Here is a 22,763-nt window from a genome sequence, read left to right on the forward strand (position 1 = left end):
TGGCCCCAAGGATATCCTTCTCTGAATTCCTTGTGAGTTGTGGGATGGGCTTGAACGTTGCATCCAGATACACATCTATCTTCCTCGGTTTCTGAAGAGGCAGTATATTATTACCGCAAAACATGCTGAATCTCACCCTCACCCAATAAAATATGTACAATCTTAATGTCATTCCAGGCCCTTGCCCACTATAAATGGGTGCTTATACAGATCTCATTACTGACAGTCTATTCAACCCAAAAATTGGTTGAAGGCACCAACGCTGTATCCTGGCCTAGGCCGACAAGGCCCAGGCCTAGGGCAGCACTTTGCAGGGGGGCAGCAGGGAAAGAGTCCCCGCCGGCTTGCACTACACTGTTAGTGTAGCGCCAGTCTTATAGGGTGGACTGGGCTTTATGGGGGCGCTAGTCTAATGCCCCCTTAAAGCGGGGAGGGGGGGGCGCCGCTTCTAATTTTGACTGTCCTATCATCCTGGACCACAAACCTTCCTCGCTGTGGTATGTTTTCTGCTGCACCATTGGCATGGTTATATCTTCTTAGTCCTCTCCATAAAATTATCAGAAATTTGTGCTTAAAGTAGAACTAAAACAATTTTTTTTTCATTTTGGATAGAATAAGGGAGGGTTATAGCCCCTGTCAGTTTATTTTTTACCATTCCTGTCCCATTGCAGGGATTTCCTTTCACTTCCTGCCCCATAGCCAAACAGGAAGTGAGAGGAAATCTATGCAAATTAAGGGAATCCATCCCCCCCCCCCCTGGTCCTCAGAACTACTGTCCCCACTCGAAAATTTCAGGGCGGGTCTTAAAGAGCAAGGGGTGTGGCCTTGACAGGAAGGGGTGGGTTATATTTAAATTAATGGGTGCATGAGTTTAGTCAGGCCTAGGGCAGCACAAAACCTAAATACACTACTGGAAGGCACGCCAGCAAAGTCCAAGCAAACCCATTATTAGTTTAAAACATGGCATCATAGGATACAACACAATGGAAGTCTTATGCGTTTTAGGCTCACAGAATGTATGATTAAGCACATGTGGGTGTGAACCACATATGAGTTCTAGCCCCAGACTGTATCCTCTGATGCCACGCTTTTAAATTAATAAAGGATTTACTTGGCATTCGTTGGTGCGCCGTCTTCCAATTTTTTGCTGTGAATGTATTCACTTAAAGTGATACTAAAGTCTCTTACTGGCTCCGACAATACCTCAAAAAGAGGGAAAAAAGAAAAGAAAAAGTCACAGGGGCAATGGGGTGAGTGGTTTGAAGTAAGAGAGATGGTGTTGTTATATATTTAAATGTATTAAAGAGAGTGGGCACACATGGACTGGGTACAATAGTAGTATAATATGGGTATAATAAGTGGGTATAATAATCACCTATCAAATACGGCGAGACAATGCGGATAAGGGAAGGGAGAGAGAGAAGAGAAGTAATAATCTTTATTATTAAATGATCACGTCTTTTTTTTTTTTTTTTTTGGTATTAGTCAATGCAAACAGGCACTTGGTGGCAAAGTGGCCCTTAGAGGCCTTTTTGCACAGATTTATTTTTTTTTTTTTTGAACACTAACAAGTGCACAGTGAATTTATGGATCAATTAATTATTTAGTTTTGCACAAGGTGGTAATTAGGCCCCTTGAGGCCTTTTTCAAAGGAGAGGAGAGGGGAAAGAAATGCACAATACAAATTTGGTTCTTCTCATACCTCCCCCCCCCCCTCCTTTTTTTTTTTTTTTTTTTTTTTTACTATGGTGCAACTTCACTTTTTTTTCTGGAATTAGGGGTATAATGATTGATTGGTGCACTGAGAGATATTAGGAACATGAATAGCTAGGGAGGTTGGGGCCCTCAACTGGGGAGGGGGGGGGGTGTCGGAGCAAATTCAACTTTTATAAAATATTGTATGTTAAGAGGGGAATTTTTTTTATACCTTTTTTTTTTTTCTCTTCTTATTTTTTCTTTTTGAATAATATATTTTGATATGTGTATATAAAGTTTTGGATATTATGTAAATGTTATATATGGATATATGTCTTTGTCCTTAGTTGACTGTTAAGCTGAATTCTAATAAAATAAAAAATGTAATTATAAAAGAAAAGATACTAAAGTCTTGTTTATTTTTCTTTAAAAACAACAAACATGTTATACTTACCTGCTCTGTGCAGTGGCTTTGCACAGAGCAGCCCCAATCCTCCTCTTCTGTGGACCCTCATCGGCACTCCTGGCCCCTCCCTCCTGTCGAGTGCCCCCATAGTAAGCAGCTTGCTCTGGGGGCACCCAAGCCGAGCCACAGCTCTCTGTGTCCATTCACACATGGAGCCGTGGTCCGGCCCGCCCCCCTCTCTCTCCTCATTGGCTAACTAACTTTGATTGACAGCAGCGGGGGCCAATGGCGTTGCTGCTTTGTCTCAGCCAGTCAGAAGGGAGAGTCCCTGACGGCCGAGGCACTCGCGCAACATCGCTGGATAAAGATGGGGCTCAGGTATTAGAAAATGTAAGAACTGCACTTGTATAGCTTATATTTCGTTTACAGGATACCAGGGATGGGTCCTGGAAGGCAGGTATGTGTCCCCATTATTTGGGCTGTGATCAATTTAAGGGAAACAACAGAATACAGTTTTGAAATACTCATGGGTTCCCACCCATGCAGGGTAAGGGGTTCTGGGAATAAAGGAAAAAAATTGGTTTGCAGTATCCCCATGATTATTTAGTCCTGCTATGGGACCTAGAGTTCTGAGCCTCTGAGAGATTTTTGGTGGTAAATAGCCTCCAACCCAGTCTACGGGGAATGTGGTCCTGAAACGCCTGCAGGGAAGGACTGAAAAGGGCAGGAAGCAGTCAGCAGGTGCCTGTAACCCCAGAAGCAGACGGGGACTTTGGACCCTGTGTGGGGCAAGGTTTATACTGGCGGTGAGCCATATCTTTGCTTTTGACTCACAAGTGTGGGGACTTTCTCTTTTTGTTCATGCTAAGGAAGCTACTTTGTTTTGCCTGTTGCTTTCACCAACATGGCTGGTTGGTTGGTGAACCCAAGCTCACCCAAATATTACATTGGATAAAGCTGACTGGTGGGATGTATATGTGGAAGAAACAAATTCAGGATTGAACAGACAGACATACATTCAGACGTGTGCTTTTATATACATTTTTAATCAAATGTTCATATATCCAATACAGAAATGTTTTAAAACATTTAATACCACATTTATACAAATCTAATTGAAATAGCAAAATAGCTAAAAAGTCCCATTTAAAATGCGAAAAGAAGTCTCATCAAGTGTGATGTAAGACAAGAACAGTTGCTTTTTTCTGGTGGATCTTTCTTCTTTTTTTATGAAATAGAAATTCATTATTGGAAATATATTTTAACAATGTAACAAGGTAAAAAAAGAAAAAAACAAAATGGCAGTCAAGGTCAGCTGACTGCAGAGGCAATATGAAGGAGAGGTGTGTGTGTTCTGCAGCCAAACGTACCTGTCCATTGAAGGGATCACTGGGAATGTATATATATATACACATCAGTTTGTCCCCATATACATTCCCAGTGATCCCTTCAAACTTAAACTTATATAGTGTAATTAAATACTGCATAGTGTATCATGCATCTCAGTGCTGCTGATCTCCTACAGCCTTCTTGAACCGCTTCCTTTCTACATGTAGTCGCCGTAGTGTCACCTGCACATAATTGCTGCGACCTGGCTTCCTGAAGGTGGAAACCGTAAACCATGCCTGCATTATGTGCTAGATGTAGCCTCCACTAGGGGCACGTGTGTCAGGGTGACAGCACAACAGCACAATTGGGTGACAGTTGTCACCCCAGTACTGGGACAAGGGGTGGGGAGAAGGGGCGACTGTCCTGGGCATTGTAGAATCATGTGAAGTGTGTGTGGGGGGGGTGCTACAGGGAGATGGGGGGGAGGGGATTTGTGTTGGGAGGGGGAATTTGGGGGTAAGTATTGTCCTAGTTGGGGAGATTTAGGGGGGACTTCTAAGAGTGGGATTTGTGTTGGGAGGAAGAACATTTGTGCTAGGAGGGGACATTTTAGAGGTGGAGGATTTATGCTAGGAGTGCGTTTTCTTTTGGGGGAGGGGGGGGCAAAGATTTGTGCTGACAAGGGGGATTTTAGCAGGAGGGTAGATTTGTACTGGGAGGAGGGGGAGTTTATGCTTAGGGGTTAAACATGCAGATTAGTGTTTTTTGTGGGGGGATTTTTGTTGACACATAATGCTCATACATCTGGGGTGGGGGTGGGGGGGCACAGTGCAGTTTATAATATTTTCGTCCTGGGCTCTTAATGACTTTGTCCTAGCACTGTGTCACCCCATAGCAGTAAGTTACATAGTTACATAGTTACATAGTTAGTCAGGTTGACAGTCCATCCAGTTCAACCATAAAAAAAAAAAAAAATATCGTACAATACAATATACCCAATTCTATACCCACAGTTGATCCAGAGGAAGGCAAAAAAACCCAGAAGAGCATGCACCAATTTGGTACAGCAGGGGAAAAAATTCCTTCCTGATCCCCCCAAGAGGCAATCGGATTTTCCCTGGATCAACTTTACCTATAAATGCTAGTACCCAGTTATATTATGTACATTTAGTAAAGTATCCAGGCCTTTCTTAAAGCAATCTACTGAGCTGGCCAGAACCACCTCTGGAGGGAGTCTATTCCACATTTTGACAGCTCTTACTGTGAAGAAACCTTTCCGTATTTGGAGATGAAATCTCTTTTCCTCCAGGCGTAAAGAGTGCCCCCTTGTCCTCTGTGTTGTGTCCTCTGTGTTGACCGTAAAGTGAATAACTCAACACCAAGTTCACTATATGGACCCCTTATATATTTGAACATGTTGATCATATCCCCCTTATTCTCCTTATCTCAAGAGAGAATAAATGCAGTTCCTCTAATCTTTCCTCATAGCTGATCTCCTCCATGCCTCAAGTGTAAGTGCCTGAACAAAGACCTTTATGGCAGGATCCTCAAGGATCATTTTAATAAAAGGTGCAGATTTACACAAATTGAAGCCAGCTTTTAAACCAGGGGTGCTCAACCTTTTCAAGAGAGAGGGCCACTTAAGTGATTTGGTAACCAGTTGTGGGCCATGATGAAATAAAATGGGTCAGAGTTTCACATTTTTTATTTAGAACAGTGCACACGTGAACAGGGTGGTGGGAGAAAGTGTCACACCGGGGATTAGAGCAGAGATAGCTGTAGTACATGAGCCACGGGGTGTAATGCTGACCGCAAACCCTCCAGTACCGCTGATAGGAGACAAGAGGTGTCCTACACTGAAGAGCTGGGAGGAGAACAGAGAGAGATGTAGTACATGAGCCATGGGGGTGTAATGCTTACTGTGAACCCTCCAAAATTGCTGATAGGAGACAAGAGGTGTCCTTCTACAACAGTGATCCTCAACCTGGGGGTCGGGACCTCCTCGGGGGTCGAATGATGATTTGCCAGGGGTCACCGAATCCTAAGCTGTTTCCGAAGCCCGCACCGCTCTCCCAGCCTTTTTGTGGCCGCCCAACAGTGCTGTCCCTGGGGCCTGTGGCCCACCAGCTGGGCTGTTCCTGGAGCCTGTGGCCAACCAGCTGGGCTGTTCCTGGAGCCCTCAGCTGCCCACTCAGCCTCTTTGCAGCCACCCATTTAGTTCACAGCATGGCTGGGGGGCAGAGACTAGAGGTCAGCTGACTGGTGAGGAATGTGAAGTGGGAGGGGCTGGAGGAGACCCTATCTCCTGATTTTGGCGAAGGTGTCACTGCTACGAGACACTACAAAGTCTGAGGCACAGTGATTAACACTACCTGTGATTATAGTTGCCATTAAAAGTCCCCACTACAGTTCTCAGATCAGCAGATGACCTTGACCAAGAGCACCTAATCAGGTTCTTCAGAACTCCCCCCTCCACCACCACCACCACCAGCAGCACTGCCACTCTTCCCATTCCCACCACCCCCCCACCAAGGAGTAAGAGAGGGAATAAAAATTAGAGAATACATGGAAGGGAGAGGAAAAGAGGGGGAGAAACAAAGAAAAAGGGAGAGAAGGAATAAGAGAAAGAACAAGAAAGATGGCTATAGAGAGGGATGGGGGAAAAAAACAGGAAATTAGGATAGAGAGAAATAAAAGGGAAAGAAAGGAGAAAAAAAGAGAAAGAGTGGTACATCCTAAAATGTACCATAAGGGGTTTTAATACTGTACGAGTGGAAGGGACTCGGGGAGCGCTAAATGTCCATGGGTTAGGGGCGCAAATTACTCGTCTTGCATTGGGTGCTGACAACCCACACTACAGATATAATTTTACTGTTAGGGGTCCCCACAACTTGGGAAATTTTATCAAGGGGTCACGGCACTAGGAAGGTTGAGAACCACTGGTCTACAATGAAGAGCTGGGGGGAGAACAGAGAGAGAATGTAGTACATGAGCCACAGGGGTGTAATGCTGACTGTGAACCCTCCAGTACTGCTGATAGGAGACAATATGTGTCCTTCTACAATGAAGAGTTGAAAGGAGAACATAGAGATGTAGTAAATGAGCCTTGGGGGTGTAATTCTGGCTGTGAACCCTCAAGTACTGCTAACAGGAGACAAGAGGTGCCTCAATGAAGAGCTGGGAGGAGAACAGAAAGGGGTAGAGTTTGTTTCTTGATGGTGTGTCCAAGAAGCCTTCAAAAAGGATGGATACATTAAATGTACAATATACATAAAATAAAATAAAATGTTTGTGATACTTTTTTAAGTGATTAGACTCCAGGCTGTAAACTGTCACACATCTGGATTTCTTGTAGTGCTCTGCATACTTAGCCGTCATGCACACCACCCTTCGAGAGAGAGTATAACTTTCTGTAGAAAAACAGTAATACAGAAACTGTAAACAAAATAAAGAACATATAGCGGTTTTTGCACATATACAGTAGGTAGTTTCTCGGTTTACCTTGTAGTTATGTAACTTTCAGGAAAGCAGTAAATCAGTGAAAGGACAGGGGGGGCATGCTTGAGAGTCTTGCAGTGTTCTCTATATGGGTTTGCACACGTTTTTCAGGCATTTTCAGAGTTGAGTGTTTTTGTTTAACCTCTTGACCTCTGAAAGGTTTTACCCTCCCTTCAGGCAATTTTTTGCTAGACGGCTCTGTGCTACTTTAAGTGGCAATTGCGCAGTCATGCAACACACTGAACGAAAATTACATTTATATCTTTTTTTTTCACACAAATAGAGCTTTCTTTTGGTGGTATTTGATCACCACTGGGTTTTTTAATTGTATTATATAAACAAAAAAAGACTGAAATGGAAAAAAAACAACAATATTTTCTACTTTCTGTTATGAAACATATCCAATAAAAAAAATCAAAAAATCAAATTTCTTTAAAAATTTAAGCCAAAATGTATTCTGCTACATTTTTTTAGTAAAACAAAATTCCAAATAAGTGTATTGTGAAAGTTATAGCATGTACAAATTATGGTGTGTGTATATATATATATATATATATATATATATATATATATATATTTATATTTAAAAATTGGCCTCTCATTTCTTCATTTCAATAAATCTTTATTGCAACATTACAAAGCAAAGAAAAAGGAGACATACATAGCCAAACAGAGCATTACGAAGTATGTTGCAACGCTTAAAGCAGCCTTTTTCAACCAGGGTGCCCAGGCACCCTGGGGTGCCTTGAGATTTCTTCAGGGGTGCCTTGGCAAAATGCCTAAAAATTGATCAAAATTGGGATACAAGCCAGCAGGTGGATGAAGCCCGCCTTTTAGTCTCACAAAGCTATGGGTTTTCACTACGCACCATTACATCTTTCTAGACACTGGCATCCTAACAACCAGTGACATCATCAGTTGATAAGGTGGATGTCTGTTGCCTCTACAGCATCCTCAGCACTGGGGTCACATTAGCTCACTGATGGAGAGAAATTGAGGGATAAGAGAAACATTGGCATACTAGTAAGTACCAGTGTGTAAAAGTGTATTTGCTTTGGAAGAATAAATTACCTCTAACGTTGGGTGTTCTACATGTGGATGTTGCTGCATTGCTGCTGTAAAGCTATTAGAATAGTTTTTACATTTTAGAATGGGGGTGCCTTGATATTGTTTATCATTTTAAAGGGTGCCTTGACTGAAAAAAGGTTGAGAAATACTGCCTTAAAGTATAACTAAAGGCAAAACTTTTTTTTTTTTAGTTTTAGATAACGTGGAGAGGGATTAGAACCCTTTGTCAATTTTTATTGCTGTCTGTGTCCCTATTGGGGAGAATCCACCCTCTCTAGTTGTCCTGTTTACCATTATCATTGAAAGTGAAAGTAAAAAAAAAAACCCACATTTTGGGCTGTCCCCAAAAAAGTAGTAGAGGGGAAATCTTCCAAATGGGGACATTAGTTCTGGTGACCTCGAGGTCCCCAAAGAATTCCCTTAATTTACAGCGATTTTCTCTCACTTCCTCTTTCGCCTATAATTCTACTTTAAAAAGGTTAATTCACCAGAATGAGAAGGCATGCACAGCAAAGGTTAGAGCACATTCCATAAGTGGCATCGTTCATAACATTTAAACAAATAATACCAATAATAACAATAATCAGTAATCAAGAAGCTGCATTTTTGGAAAGCTATTCCATCCAAGAGTGCCACATTGTTGCGGCATCCAAGTAGGTGCTATTGATACCAACAACGGGCAAAACCATTTACAACTCTGAACCCAGCTACATCACCAACCTTATCTCAAAATATCAACTAATTCCTCTACTTCACTCCACCCAAGACTACCTACTAGTTAGCTCCCTCATCATCTTCTTCCATGGTCACCTCTATGACTTCTACAGAGCCTCTCCCATCCTCTGGAACTCCCTATCCCAATTTGTCTAGGTATCGCCTACTTTATGCATCATTAGGTGATCCCTGAAAACTGGTCTCTTCAAGGAAACCAACCTTATCTCAAAATATCACCCAATTCGTCTACTCCGCTCCACCTAAGATTTCCTACTAGGTAGTTCCCTCATCACCTTCTTCCATGGTCACCTCTATGACTTCTACAGAGCCTCTCCCATCCTCTGGAACTCACCATCCCAATTCGTCTAGGTATCGCCTACTTTAGTCTTCATTGGGTGATCCCTGAAAACTCATTAGGATACCCTACCCTGCCTCTATCTAAGCGCTATATTTTGACCTTCTCCATCAACTCTTTTTCCACAGCTATTTCCTTTTGTACCACTTTGTTAGATTGTGTAGGCTTCACAGGCAGGACCTTCCTAAACTCTCTTGTATCAAATGTATTTTGTAACAGTCTACCTTTACTTTGTATAGCGCTGCACAAACTATTGGCGTTATATAAATCCTGAATATTAATACTAGGAGGACTAGCCAAAAAAAATCACTACATTTTATCAAAATGTGTAGGACCTTACCAAATACTAAATAGCTATTGGTAGAACAAAAGGAGATTGTACATTTAGATTGTAGAGCATATAGTCAGCTTACGTCTGATTGGACTAAACAGTAATTGGCATTTCCCAGTAGATTGAGAGTACCTGTTCTCCATCCCTATAGATCTCACAGCTTCATCCAGTGACTCGGGGCTCTCGGCATCTGGATCGGAAGCCAATTCCGGTAGATCCTCTCGCCATGCTCTGCCCATCTGGAACGGGCGACTTCCGCAGTTCAGACTGTAACAGAATGATCAAAGCTTCAGTATATGGAATGCCCCTTTAAGAAATATTTCTATCAAGAACATAATGTTTTTTTTATGTATCTGGACAGTTTTGGTATTAGTCAGGGCTTTTTTTCTCAGAGAATAGGTGCTGGAACTCCCACCTACTGAGTCTAATTTTTGTCTCTGCCCCCTACCCACCTCTGAGCAACATCTTTTGTTTTCACCCCTTACCCACCTCCTAGCATTCAGAGAATGCAGAGCCAAGTATGATTATGTCATGCTATGCTAAAGTAATTTGTATGGAAATTGGTAATGATAACAAGAAAAGCAGTACAATAGATCCCCTGCAGCCAGCAGCAATATACCCCCCCAGCAACATAGGACCCCTGCAACAAAATATCATCCGAGCAACAATAGACCCCCGGCAGCAAGACCAGATCTTCCAGTGGCTAGCATCAATAGACTCTCCAGCAGCCAGGAACAATAGACCCCTCCTTTAACAGTAGATCCAATCCAGCAGCAGTTGACCCCCCAGCAACATAACTCCCCCAGCAACAATAGACCTCCCCAGCAACAATAGGCCACCACACAAAAACAGATCCCCTCCAGCAACAATATATCTTCCAGCAGCCAGCATCAGTAGACCCTCCAGCACACCCCAGCACCCCTTGCCATTAGATACATTCAGTGCTGGAGGTGCCGGAACTGCGTTCCCCCACGTTCCCGCTGAAAAAAAGCCCTGGTATTAGTGTTACCTGAAAAAAAAACTAAATCAGCAATTCATTAGAAACTTCTCCTTTTGAGTAAATAGATTGAGTAATATTTTCAAGCGTTTGTACATTTTTGTTTTTTACACCTTTCTCTTATTGTGGTGACAGACATGTTTATAGCTGAACTCCAGGCATAAATTATTTGCAAAAAAAAAAAAAAAAAAAGACATTTCACCCTACCACACCTCAAATAACTATATATATTTATAAAGATCTAATCGACTTGTTCTTTGTTTGCTTTTTTATTTTTTATTTTTTATTTGTTACATTGTATTTTTGATTACATTGCATGAGAGGTGCTTTTTTTATCACACAGGTTAGTTATATATAGTACCTAGACTGTAAGCTCTAATGAGCAGGGCCCTCTGATTTCTCCTGTATTGAATTGTATTGTACTTGTACTGTCTGTCCTAATGTTGTAAAGCGCTGCGTAAACTGTCGGCGCTATATAAATCCTGTATTATAATAATAATAATAATAATACTGTGAAGTGCAAGGTAGTGGATTGCAGGGCACTCTGAAAGACAAGACTGGCCAGAGATAATAGTCCGCAGGGATGGGATGCAGATCAGGCAAACAGGTGACTAGGATAGCACCTGAGCAGCATTGAAAGAGGGAAGCAATTCTTTGGCAAGGGAAAAAAAAAAAACTTCTAAGTGCAGTCTTTGGGCAATAAAGAAGTCTTGTGTTACTGCACTTAGAAGTGCCTTCTGTTTGTTTTTTCCTTTTTAGTACTGTATAGTGCACCCGTGCATTTTAGGAATATATTGCACACTGCATCAGAGATTCATTTTTTTTAACACACATAAAATGGTGAAAAAGCAGAAAAAGACAAAATGTTGGAACTAATAGATCATTCTTTTTTCCCTCTTTAATGGAAATACTATTATTATTAAATTTTTCTTTTTTTTTTTTAAGTAAAGTAAAGGTCACTTTTAATTCTTTCATATACAATTTTTTTTCTTTTTTACATATGTATTGTTAGTAGGAAATCTGCTTTATCATCATTTTTATATGTGTTCTTTTAAATTTTTCCATCAGCCCCGATGAAGGCGTATTGTGTGCATCTTTCGACTCGCATGAAAGTCTTCACCTAGGGGGGGGTCCCCATCTTTGTGATGAGCTTCTGAATACAGGCCAATTGGGCTCAATAATAATGACTCCGCATTATGATAACCTGTGAAAGTTTGTGTCCAGTGGCCCTCTGCCACTACGTCTTAGATATTTATTTTACAGGTAGCCTCAGGGCCAATCCTGATCCATGGGGAAAAAAAATAATGATAATGGGGGAAAGAGGAGCAATCAACCAGTCCTACCTTTAGAGAGATTTCCTCTGACTTCTTGATGTGTCTTCAGAGCAGGAAATTTAAGATAAATCTCTCCAATGGCGCGAGAAAACAAAAAAAAAAAAAAGAACAAAAAAAAAACAAAAACACACTGACAGGGATTCTTATAATTCCCTTGCATTTTAAATCTCAAACTATACCCACACCATGCTCAATGAGCTTTCTCTTTTAATAACAAAAAATACAATGCTAAAAAAGCCTTCATAATATATTCATAATATATTTTCCTTGTGAATTTATATATGATTACCCCGTTTCCTGCACTGGTCTTCTCTCCTCTTCCAGATTTTGCATTCTAGGGAAAGAGAGAAAATGAGATGCAGAGTAGGAAGTAGTAGATACTGTATGTACGAGGGGGTTTTCAAAAAGTTTTGGCACTTTTATATTTTTGTCGGAAACGGTGAAGGTGGGGGAGGAGTTTTGCTGATAGCATTAAAAAGTTGATACGACGCTGGGGAAAAATGCATTGCAAAGGAAGGTGATTATGTAGAAAAGTTATATCATTTGTTTTTTGAATTTCTTGATAAAAAAAAAGTAAAAAAAAAAAGTGCGGAAACTTTTTGAAGAACCCTCGTATAATTCTATTTTGAAAAATTAATTTACAAAAAATATATATATATATATATATATATATATATATATATATATATATATATATATATGTGCAGATTTCCTCAAAAAACACCTTTAAAATATATTTAATTATGTTTTATATCTATATATATAGATCTATATAGATATAAATCTATATAGATCTATATATATAGATATAAATATATGTATATATATATAGATAGATATAGATAGATCTATATATATATATATCTATAGATATATCTATAGATATATCTATAGATATATCTATATATATATAAAACTATATCTAGATAGATAGATAGATAGATAGATAGATAGATAGATAGATAGATAGATAGATAGATAGATAGATAGAGAGATAGAGAGATAGAGAGATATATATATATTTTTGTTTTGTTTTTATGTATTTTTTTTATTTATTTATTTTTTAATTTTCCCTTAGAGAAATGTTGATGTTATCAATGACATCTGTACAGAGAGAAATGTATATTTATTAAGGAAATCTTCTGCAGAAATAAAGGACACCTGTAAAAAGATAACCTCTTTTAAAGCAATCCTCTGCAAAAATAAATGTGTGTTTTTTAAGGATACCAATACAGAGATATATGCATATCATTTCTTTCATAACAACACCTATACAGAGAGAAATACATAGAAATATGCAGAAGAGTAGAAACATTTTCTCTTGACTTACGTGAGGAGCGTTTCCATTGAGATGACAGGCGGATGTGAAGCCCATTGTAGACCTTGTGTTTGCTGGACATTTTCCACCATCGCAGGGATAATCTGATTTGTGTTCTCATCTCGGTCTAAACCACGCTCTTTTTTCATCTTTGGTTTTGGAGTTTTTTGTTCTGGTGGGAGAGAGCCTTATGAGGAAAACAAAAAGTGTCAATGTTTTAAAAATATCCTGCCCCAATCCTTTTGTGTGCTTGCATTAATTAGATTTTTTTTGTCAAGATTTTTAACAAGTTCTTAACAAAACAAAAAACAAAAAAACAAGCAATCCTGGTGTTCCGTGTAGCTTTAAAATGAAAACTATGGGTAAAATAAAAATTTTATATACAATTTAAGCTTTTCAAGAACATTAACTGGGAAGTTTTTTGTTTTTTTTCCTGTACCTTAACATAGTTTTATTACCTGTTGATTATATCAGATCTTTTTTTATTTTTTATTTTATTATTTTATGGTGGGAGGTCAGGAAAAAAAAATGCTGCCTTAAGGGCTTATTTACACTTGCTTTGACTTTAACACACATTAAAGTGCCTATCGCTTCAACATGCTTTTTTGATGTGTTTTTGATGCTTCAGTGATGCTTCTTTGAAGCTTTAATGGAGCTTGGCAAATGCCCTGTGTGTGTTGATTTTCTATTTGTTTTAAAGGGGCCCAGTAGAACCCCCACTCAGCAGATACCCAGCTCATTTGTGCCCCTGTTCAGCAGATCCCCAGCTTATTAGTACCTTCATGGCAGATGCCATGCTCAGTAGTACCCCCAGCTCTGCTGATCCCCTGCTAATTAGTATCCCCAGCATTGCTGATCCCTCACTCAGTAGTACCCCCAGCTCTGCTGATCCCTCACTCAGTAGTACCCCCAGCTCTGCTGATCCCTCACTCAGTAGTACCCCAGCTCTGCTGATCCCCTGCTCATTAGTATCCCCAGCATTGCTAATCCTCCACTCATTAGTACCCCCAGCTCTGCTGATCCCTCACTCAGTAGTAACCCCCAGCTCTGCTGATTCCTCATTGAGTAGTACCCCCAGCTCTGCTGATCACTCACTCAATAGTAACCCCCAGCTCTGCTGACCCCTCACTCAGTAGTACCCCCAGCTCTGCTGATTCCTCATTCAGTAGTACCCCCAGCTCTGCTGATCCCTCAATCAGTAGTACCCCCAGCTCTGCTTATCTCCTGCTCAGTAGTGCCTCCAGCATTGCTAATCCCCTGCTCAGTAGTATCGCCCAGCTCTGCTAATCCTCTGGTTTGCTGATGCTCCTCTCTATCCAGTTCCCACTCACCACCTGCTATATTGCTCCCACCACGTGTAACATCTGCTAGTTTCTCCTGCTCTGGTCCCCCAGCTCTGCTGATCCTCTGCCAGTCAGTCCTCTCTCTCTCTCTCCGATCCCTGCTCACCTTCCGCTATAGCCTTCCCATGTTGCACACCACATGTGCCATCTGCTAGTTGGTCCGCTCCAGTCTGGACCCTTCCTGCTGCTCCACGCTGCACCCCAGATGTGACGTCTGCACCAGACACTCCCAGAATATATACACATCAACCGGAAGTGACTGCTGAAGACGTCTTTCCGGTTGGCTTGTTGGTTTCCCAGTGCATCCTGGGATATCTCATACCTGCAATACCTTCAAAACAAAGCGAAGCTAAAGCTGAATAAAAGCCGTCAAAAGCTTCAGGTGCTGTAAGTGAGCGTTGTCATAGATTTCTATGGAGGCTTTAGAAACGCTTTGAAGCACCAAGAAAGCGACATGGGGGATCATTTTTGAAGAGAAGCAAAGAAAACGCAGTGTGTGACCAGGACTGTTATGCCCCGTACACACGGTCGGACATTGATCGGACATTCCGACAACAAAATCCATGGATTTTTTCCGACGGATGTTGGCTCAAACTTGTCTTGCATACACACGGTCACACAAAGTTGTCGGAAAATCCGATCATTCTGAACGCGGTGACGTAAAACACGTACGTCGGGACTATAAACGGGGCAGTAGCCAATAGCTTTCATCTCTTTATTTATTCTGAGCATGCGTGGCACTTTGTGCATCAGATTTGTGTACACACGATCGGAATTTCTGACAATGGATTTTGTTGTCGGAAAATTTTATAGCCTGCTCTCAAACTTTGTGTGTCGGAAAATCCGATGGAAAATGTGTGATGGAGCCTACACACGGTCGGAATTTCCGACAACAAGGTCCTATCACACATTTTCCATTGGAAAATCCGACCGTGTGTACGGGGCATAAGGGAACCATTTTATTTAGTGACAGGAAGTTTGATTGGCATTCAGAGTACTAAAAAAGCGTGTCCAATGTCATGTTTTGAACCAAAGTGTAAACGAGCCTTATAGCTACTGACAGACTGCATTATACTGTATGTCAGGATTGATTTTGCTCATAGTTCCACTAATCCAACAAAAAACAGCATGACCGGTTGGGTAACTTTATGATGCCTCAGGTGTGACAACGGCACATGTCATACCCTTTGATATCCAAGTCTGTACAATAAGAAACCGCTGCTCACAGGTGATGTTTGCCGGCCATGATGCTCAGAATTGAAGTGTACGCCCGGCCAGTGGTGCAAACTCTCAGGTATACGAATGATTGGATGGCTGCACACTCAATACTTGCAAACAAACGACTTTATTGTAGAACAAAGTCCATAAAAACAACCACAACTGATCAGGCAGGGGGGGGAAAGGCAGGTAGACACGTTTCACACGGAAATTCGTGCTTTCCCAATACCGATCAATTGGTATTGGGAAAGCACAAACTTAATGCGTGAAACGCGCCTGCCTGCTTTTTCCCTCCCCTGCCTGATCAGTTGTGGTTGTTTTTATGGACTTTGTTCTACAATAAAGTCTTTGTTTGCAAGTATGGAGTGTGCAGCCATCCAATCATTCACACACCTAATATGCTTTGATACTTCTCTCTTCTACATGAAAGATTGATTGGACCTCATTTAAAGGATATTATACTAAATGTATAGTTATACGCTTAAAAAATTGCTTAAACAAAAGGGTTGATTTACTAAAACTGGTGAAGCTGTGCATGGTAGTCAATCGGCTGTTAACTTCAGCTTGTTCAATTAAGCTTTGACAAAAAAACCCTGGAAGCTGATTGGTGTCTATGCAGAACTGCAGCAGATTTTGCGATCTCCAGTTTTGGTAAATCAACCCTCCACAGTGTCGACTTTTTCAGATCTGTAAAGCCGCGTACACACGAGCGGAATGCCCGACAGAAAAAGTCTGACGGAAGCTTTTCATCGTCGATTCCGATCGTGTGTATGCCTCATCGGACTTTTGTTTTTGAAAATTCTGACGGACCTAGAAATGGAACATGTTCTAAATATTTCTGACGGACCCAATTCCTATCGGGAAAACCGATCGTCTGTATGCTGTTCCGACAGACCAAAAACGACGCATGCTCTGAAGCAAGTACGAGCTGGCTTTTGAACTTCCTTTTTCTAGTCCCGTCGTAAGTGTTGTACGTCACCTCGTGGACGGTCGTGGATAGTCGGACTTTGGTCGGACTTTGGTCAGACTTTGGGTTGACCATGTGTAGGCAAGACTGCTTGAAGGGAATTCTGTCGGAGTTCCATCGGAGAAACCGTCAGAGTTTATTACGACGGCAAAACCGGTCGTGTGTACGCGGCATTAGAAATTTTTACTAACAGTTAGCAAGTAACTTGCTGTTAGTAACTTACTTACCAACAGCAAAAACCAATAGACACTATTCTGTATTCCTACTTCTGGACCTTTCGGCTTCCTTTGATACAGTTGACCACCCCCTCCTCCTTAAAAAAAAACGTTACTCCTTTAATCTCCGTGACTGCGCTCTTCGCTGACTCTCATCCTACCTTTCCAGCTGCATCTGTGTCACTTACAATTCTACTTCTTCCTCTCCCCTTCCTTTCTCCATTTTCCAAGGTTCTGTTTTTGGACCTCTCCTATTTTCAATCTACACCACTTCACTGGGGTAGCTGATAGTTTCCCATGGCTTTTCATTTCATTTCTATGCTGACAACACCCTTATCTATCTCTCCACCCCACAACTCACTCCATCAGTCTCCTCACCCATCACTAACTTAATAACAGACATATCTGCCTGGATGTCACACCACTTCCTCAAACTCAACTTGTCCAAAACCGAGCTCATAATATTTCCTCCCTCACATGCCTCTTCCCCTGACTTCTCTGTCCAGAGCAATGGAAAAACCATCAACCCTTCCCCTCACGCCAGGGTACTAGGTGTTCTCCTGGACTCTGAACTCTCCTTTTGGCCCCACATCTATTCGCTGTCCAAAGCTTGCCACCTCACCCTCTGCAACATCTCCAAAATACGTCCCTTTCTAACCAATGAAGCCACAAAAGCTCCTGATTCACTCCCTGGTTATCTCTCACCTCGACTACTGCAACTCCCTCCTCATTGGCTTACCTTTAAATAGGTTATACCCCCTTCAGTCCAACATGAATGCTGCTGCCAGACTCATTCACCCTACAAACCGCTCCGTGTCTGCTACTCCTCTCCTCCATTGGTTGCCAAACACCCAACAAATTAAATTCCAAATACTAACAACAGCTTACAAAGCCATCCACAACTCTGCCCCCAGCTACATCACTAACCTAGTCTCAAAATACCAACCTAATCTCCCTCTTCATTCCTCCCAACACCACCTGCTCTCTAGCTCCCCCGTCACCTCCTTCCATAATCGCCTCCAGGACTTCTGCAGAGCTTCTCCCATACTTTGGAATTCCCTACCCCTATCTCCAACTCTATCCAACTCTTTAGGTGTTCTCTGGAAACTTTTCTCGTCAGAGAAGCCTATCCTGCCTCCACCTAACAACTGCACTTTTATTTTCTTCATCAGCTCACCCCCCACAGTTATTACCTTTTGTATCACATGACCCTCCCTTCTAGATTGTAAGCTCTAACGAGCCGGGCCCTCTGCTTCCTCCTGTATCAAATTGTATTGTAACTGTACTGTCTGCCCTAACGTTGTAAAAAGCTGCACAAACTGTTGGCGCTATATAAATCCTGTATTATAATAATAATAAAATATAAGAGTCACGTGTGACTACTCAGTGTTTACCTGTAAGTAGTGCATTGCGCGTATTCTCACATTGTGTTAATAAATTATGTTGATCCTCCTCATATTGGAGACCCCAAACTCGAAGAAATTCCCTTCGATAAATCAGTGTTCTTCTGTCCATATCCCACGGCAAATCCCTTCTATTTAGACAAACAGGAGAATAATTAGAAATCTAATATGTCTTTTACGTTTACGTTCTTTAATTTATCTGCAAAATCAAAGCAAGCGGCTAAATATAGATTTGAAATACATGAAGGTGGGCCAATTTTCCTACTAAAAGATCTGTGATTCTGTCCAATCAGTCTGGTGATTCTCACATCTCTGCCAGAGGAAGGCCTCCTTGGTCAGCTCTCCTCCTCCTGGCCTGGCTATTGGACAGTGTTGGAGCAACAAGCTCCCAGTGCCTGAAAGCATGCAACAGTATTTAAACCAAACATAATTACATGATTAATAAGGCTGAACATAGACTAATGTAAAGGCAATAAAAAAAAACACCCAAGGCAAAGGTTTCCAGTCTTCCCACACAGGAAGGTAAAAATCCTTAACCACAGAGGCAATCAACTTAATTCCCAAGATCAGAGGTCTCAAAACCTTCTAAACAAAGGGCCAGTTTACTGTCCTTCAGGCTTAAGCAGGGCTGGACTGGGACAAAAATTTGGCCCTGGACTTCATTCAGACCGGCCCACTTTGACAGGTTTCTCCCATGCTGACCGGACAAACCCGTCCCCCCCCCCAGCCGGCCAACCCCGATGGCCACCCAAGCCCCCCCTCCCCCTTCACTAGCCATTAGCCGTTCTACTTTATTAGAGTAGAACGGCTGGTACCGGTGGGGAAGTTAGTCATTATTTCACCCGGGGCACAGAATCAGTTTGTTGCCCCCCCAATGGGACAAGATTAGGCAGAAGTGAGAAACTCCCATGCCATAGCTGTTGAGTCAGCTGTCTGTCCCCTCCCCCATGCTCCTTTTGATCCCCTCATGCTCCTCTGCCCCCCCTGTGCTCCTCTGGTCCTCCCCCTGCTTCTCTGTTCCCCCACATGCTTCTCTGTTCCCCCACATGCTTCTCTGTCCCCCTCCATGCTCCACTGTACCCTTGTGCTTCTCTGGTCCCCCCTGTGCGCCTCTGGTACCCCCCTGCTTCTCTGGTCCCCCACATGCTTCTCTGGTCCCCCACATGCTTCTGCATTCCTCTCCTGATCTTCTGTTCCCCCCAGGCTGCTCTGTTACCCCTGTGATTCTCTGGTCCCCCCATGCTTCGCTGGTCCCCCCCATGCTCCTCTATTCCCCCCATGCTGCTCTTGTCCCCCGTGCTCCTCTATTTCCCCCCCATGCTGCGCTGGTCCCCCATGTGCTCTGCTGGTCCCCATGTGCTGTGCTGGTCCCCCATGTGCTCCGCTGGTCACCCGCATGCTGCGCTGTCCCCCATGTGCTCCGCTGGTCCCTCACCTGCTCCTATGGTCCTCCATGTGCTCTGCTGGTCCCCCCCATGCTCCTCTCCCCCCCAATGCTGCTCTGATCCTCCATGCTCCTCTATCCCCCCCCCATGCTGCTCTGGTCCCCCCGCAGTGCTCACCTCCTCTCCCTGCCTAGTTATGAAGTAGACTGAATAATGACATGCTCCTCGGGAGTCGGCACTGAGAAGCTCATCATACGATCCGGAAGGAGGGCTCAGGGCAGCCACACACAGCTATGACATAAGCTTCCTCGGCACTCGTTCTCCTGCTCTTTTCTTTCCCCACTCTTCATCTAGATTTACTGCGGCAGCAGACAGGATGGACAGTGGGGAAAGAAAAGAGCAGGAGAACGAGTGCAGAGGAAGCTTATGTCACAGCTGTGTGTGGCTGTCGCGAGCCCTCCTTCCGGATCGTATGATGAGCTTCTCAGTGCCGACTCCCGAGGAGCATGTCATTATTCAGTCTACTTCATAACTAGGCAGGGAGAGGAGGTGAGCACGGAGGGGAGGGGGATACAGAGGAGTGGAGGGGTGGCGGTCCGCTGTCACTAAAGCCGGCCCACTGAGCCATCGGCCCACCGGGAAACTCCCGGTAGTCCCGATGGCCAGTACATGCCTGGGCTTAAGGAGGGCCAGACTGTGGCTATTGGAAGTTGAAAAGATCCTGACATCAGGGGGAATAAACAATGCCCCATCTTTGGTGTCAGTGGAAGGAATAGCATCCCATCGTTGGTGTCATTGGGAGGAATTGTGTCCTATCATTGGTGTCATTGGGCTCCATCTTTGGTGTCAGTGGGAAGAATCGTGCCCCATTGTTGGTGTCAGTAGGAGGAATAGTGCCTCATCTTTGGTGTCAGTGAAAGGAAAAGTACCCCATCTTTGGTGTCAGTGGAAGGAATAGCATCCCGTCGTTGGTGTCATTGAGGGGATTTGTGCCCCATTGTTGGTGTCATTGGGAGGAATTGTGTCATATCATTGGTGTCATTGGGCCCCATCTTTGATGTCAGTGGGAGGAATAGTGGCCCATTGTTGGTGTCAGTAGGAGGAATAGTGGCCCATTGTTGGTTTCAGTGGGAGGAATAGTGCCCCGTTGTTGGTGTCAGTGGGAGGAATTATGTCTCATTGTTGATATCAGTCAATGAAAATAGTACCCCAGGGGCCAAAGAAAAGCAGGCAAAGGACCGCATTTGGCCCCTGGGCGGCACTTTGGAGACCCCTGTCTTAGATAAAAATGTTGCTGTCCCAGCCTCCGGTAATTCCAATTTTAGGTTTTATTAGCAGCCAGTAGTTTATCCAGTCCTGTTTTTTTTTAACATTTCATTTTTGTTTTTGAAATGGCTGCCTCTTTCAGTAAGGCATTCCACATCTTAAAGGGTAACTCCACTTTCGTGGGAAAGAAATGCAAATAAAATAATAATCAATTATACAATACAATACAAGTCATATTGTAATTGGATGTTATAAAAAACGACTTTTCCTTTTCAATCTGCAGCTCTGTAATTTTCTTTAAAAAGCAATACGGCTGCCTGGAGGTGTTCTGTACACAGACGGTATACAGAACGCCCCCCCAGAAACATAATTTCCTGCTTGTGTGATTGGCTCACTGATTTTTCCTAGAAGTCTGCATTAAGATACAAGTCAGATTTTGGGCATCCCCTGCAACACAATGTCATTTTTGGTGAGAAACTCCCCAAGGGAAAACACACGTCTAAAGAGATGCAGACTCTGACACTTTCCTCATTAGAGCCCTGCAGGTGCAGCAGCTGATTGATAATGATAAAATCACTCCTATACAAGTTCACTGTGCACATGGACACAGAAAAGCAAACAGCTATTCCTTCAGAATAACATATGGCAGGAATCTGCAACAAAGTTAGTTAAAAATCTCTGCAATGTACATAGCTCACCCAGAGGGGAGTGTTTTTGCTAAGTAAAAGAGGAGTTACTCTTTAAAGGAGTATAGAAAACATTTGCTGTGCAAATGCCTCAACATTTACGCAGCCATCTCAAAAAAATAAAAAAAAAAAACTTCCTGTAATGTGTCTAATACATGTATTTCCTATAATCGTCAGCTCCATCTAATGGCCATAATGTGGCATTATCCTGATTGCGTTTTTTTTTTTTTCCCAGGAAACTACCGTATTATAGCCATTAGATGGAGCTGACGATCATAGGAAATAAACATATTAGATACATTACCATGTTTTTTTGCAATGGCTGTTTGAATGTTGGGCATCCGCACAGCAAATTCTATATAAATTGACACCAAAATGTACGAGGGGTCTTCAAAAAGTTTCTGCACTTCTTTTAAAATTTCTATTAGGTAAAAAAAAAAGTGCATAGAATTTGTGAAGACCCCTGGTATATCCAACTTTTTTTTTTCAGTTTTAGTGGAGAAGAATAAGAAGCCATGTTTTTTTTTCTGCTATCTGCGGGTCTGTTAGAGAGATTTCTGCTCACTTTTTGCTGCCAACAGTTTCACCAAATAGGAAGCAAGAAAAAATCTGCAAGAGGGACAATGACAAAAATGCAAATCCTCCTCTTCTTCTTTTTTTTTTTTTTTTTTATTAAAGTAGCAAAAACAAATCTCTGTCAACTTTTATATTGCTGTCTGTGTTTCTTTTCCGGATTGTCCATAAACCCTCAGACATGAAATATGAACAAAGCACATCCCCCTTATAGTGTGTATTTGTCTCAATCTGGAGCACTAAGTGTCATTTGTGTCTGCTGCCTCCTTCCTTTGCTATCAGCATGAATCACTTTTGACAAGTTTTTCTGATGCCAAGAGATAGAAAGATGGCAAGGGAGGGAGCTCCATCACACAGCCTGTGATTGAGTGGTTTAGCTCTGTTCCTGTGTGCTGTGTGAAAGGAGGCGAGGAGGCGAGGAGGTGGGGGGGGGCTTCCCACCAATCAGGGCCGATCCTGGCACCACAGAGGTGGGGGCGTTGAAGCGCCAGAGTGCTCCCCTCCCTCCTCCTCTTCCTTGTCTGTAGGCGGCTCTCTCTGCTGGTCGCCGCCTCGACCTGCCGAGTGCCCAAGCCTGACATGCTCCACCCGGGCGGCGCGGCTGCACACTGTCCTCTCCTCTCCAGCTGCCCCCCGGGTGTTTTAAATTAACCTAATGTAGG

The 22,763-nt window shown here is 42.7% G+C and overlaps 1 protein-coding gene and 1 long non-coding RNA gene across 2 annotated transcripts in view; one reads left to right on the forward strand and one right to left on the reverse strand.

Annotated features, from left to right (window-relative positions):
- The window catches only part of LOC141110366 (uncharacterized), a 419,573-nt gene that overhangs the window by 365,402 nt on the left and 31,408 nt on the right, over positions 1-22,763 (forward strand). The gene's annotated exons all lie outside the window — the stretch shown is intronic.
- LOC141110365 (uncharacterized) overlaps positions 3,201-22,763 on the reverse strand; it is a 50,261-nt gene continuing 30,698 nt past the window's right edge. The window contains exons 4-8 of the mRNA XM_073601674.1: positions 18,183-18,322; positions 13,058-13,232; positions 12,017-12,061; positions 9,529-9,663; positions 3,201-6,840 (exon numbers count right to left, since the gene is read on the reverse strand). Of these exons, the coding sequence (XP_073457775.1) occupies positions 6,798-6,840; positions 9,529-9,663; positions 12,017-12,061; positions 13,058-13,232; positions 18,183-18,322 (538 nt within the window). The 3' untranslated portion in view covers positions 3,201-6,797. The remainder of the gene's footprint in view (positions 6,841-9,528; positions 9,664-12,016; positions 12,062-13,057; positions 13,233-18,182; positions 18,323-22,763) is intronic.

The sequence above is a fragment of the Aquarana catesbeiana genome, linkage group LG10 (genome assembly GCF_042186555.1).
Source record: "Aquarana catesbeiana isolate 2022-GZ linkage group LG10, ASM4218655v1, whole genome shotgun sequence".
NCBI lineage: Eukaryota > Metazoa > Chordata > Amphibia > Anura > Ranidae > Aquarana > Aquarana catesbeiana.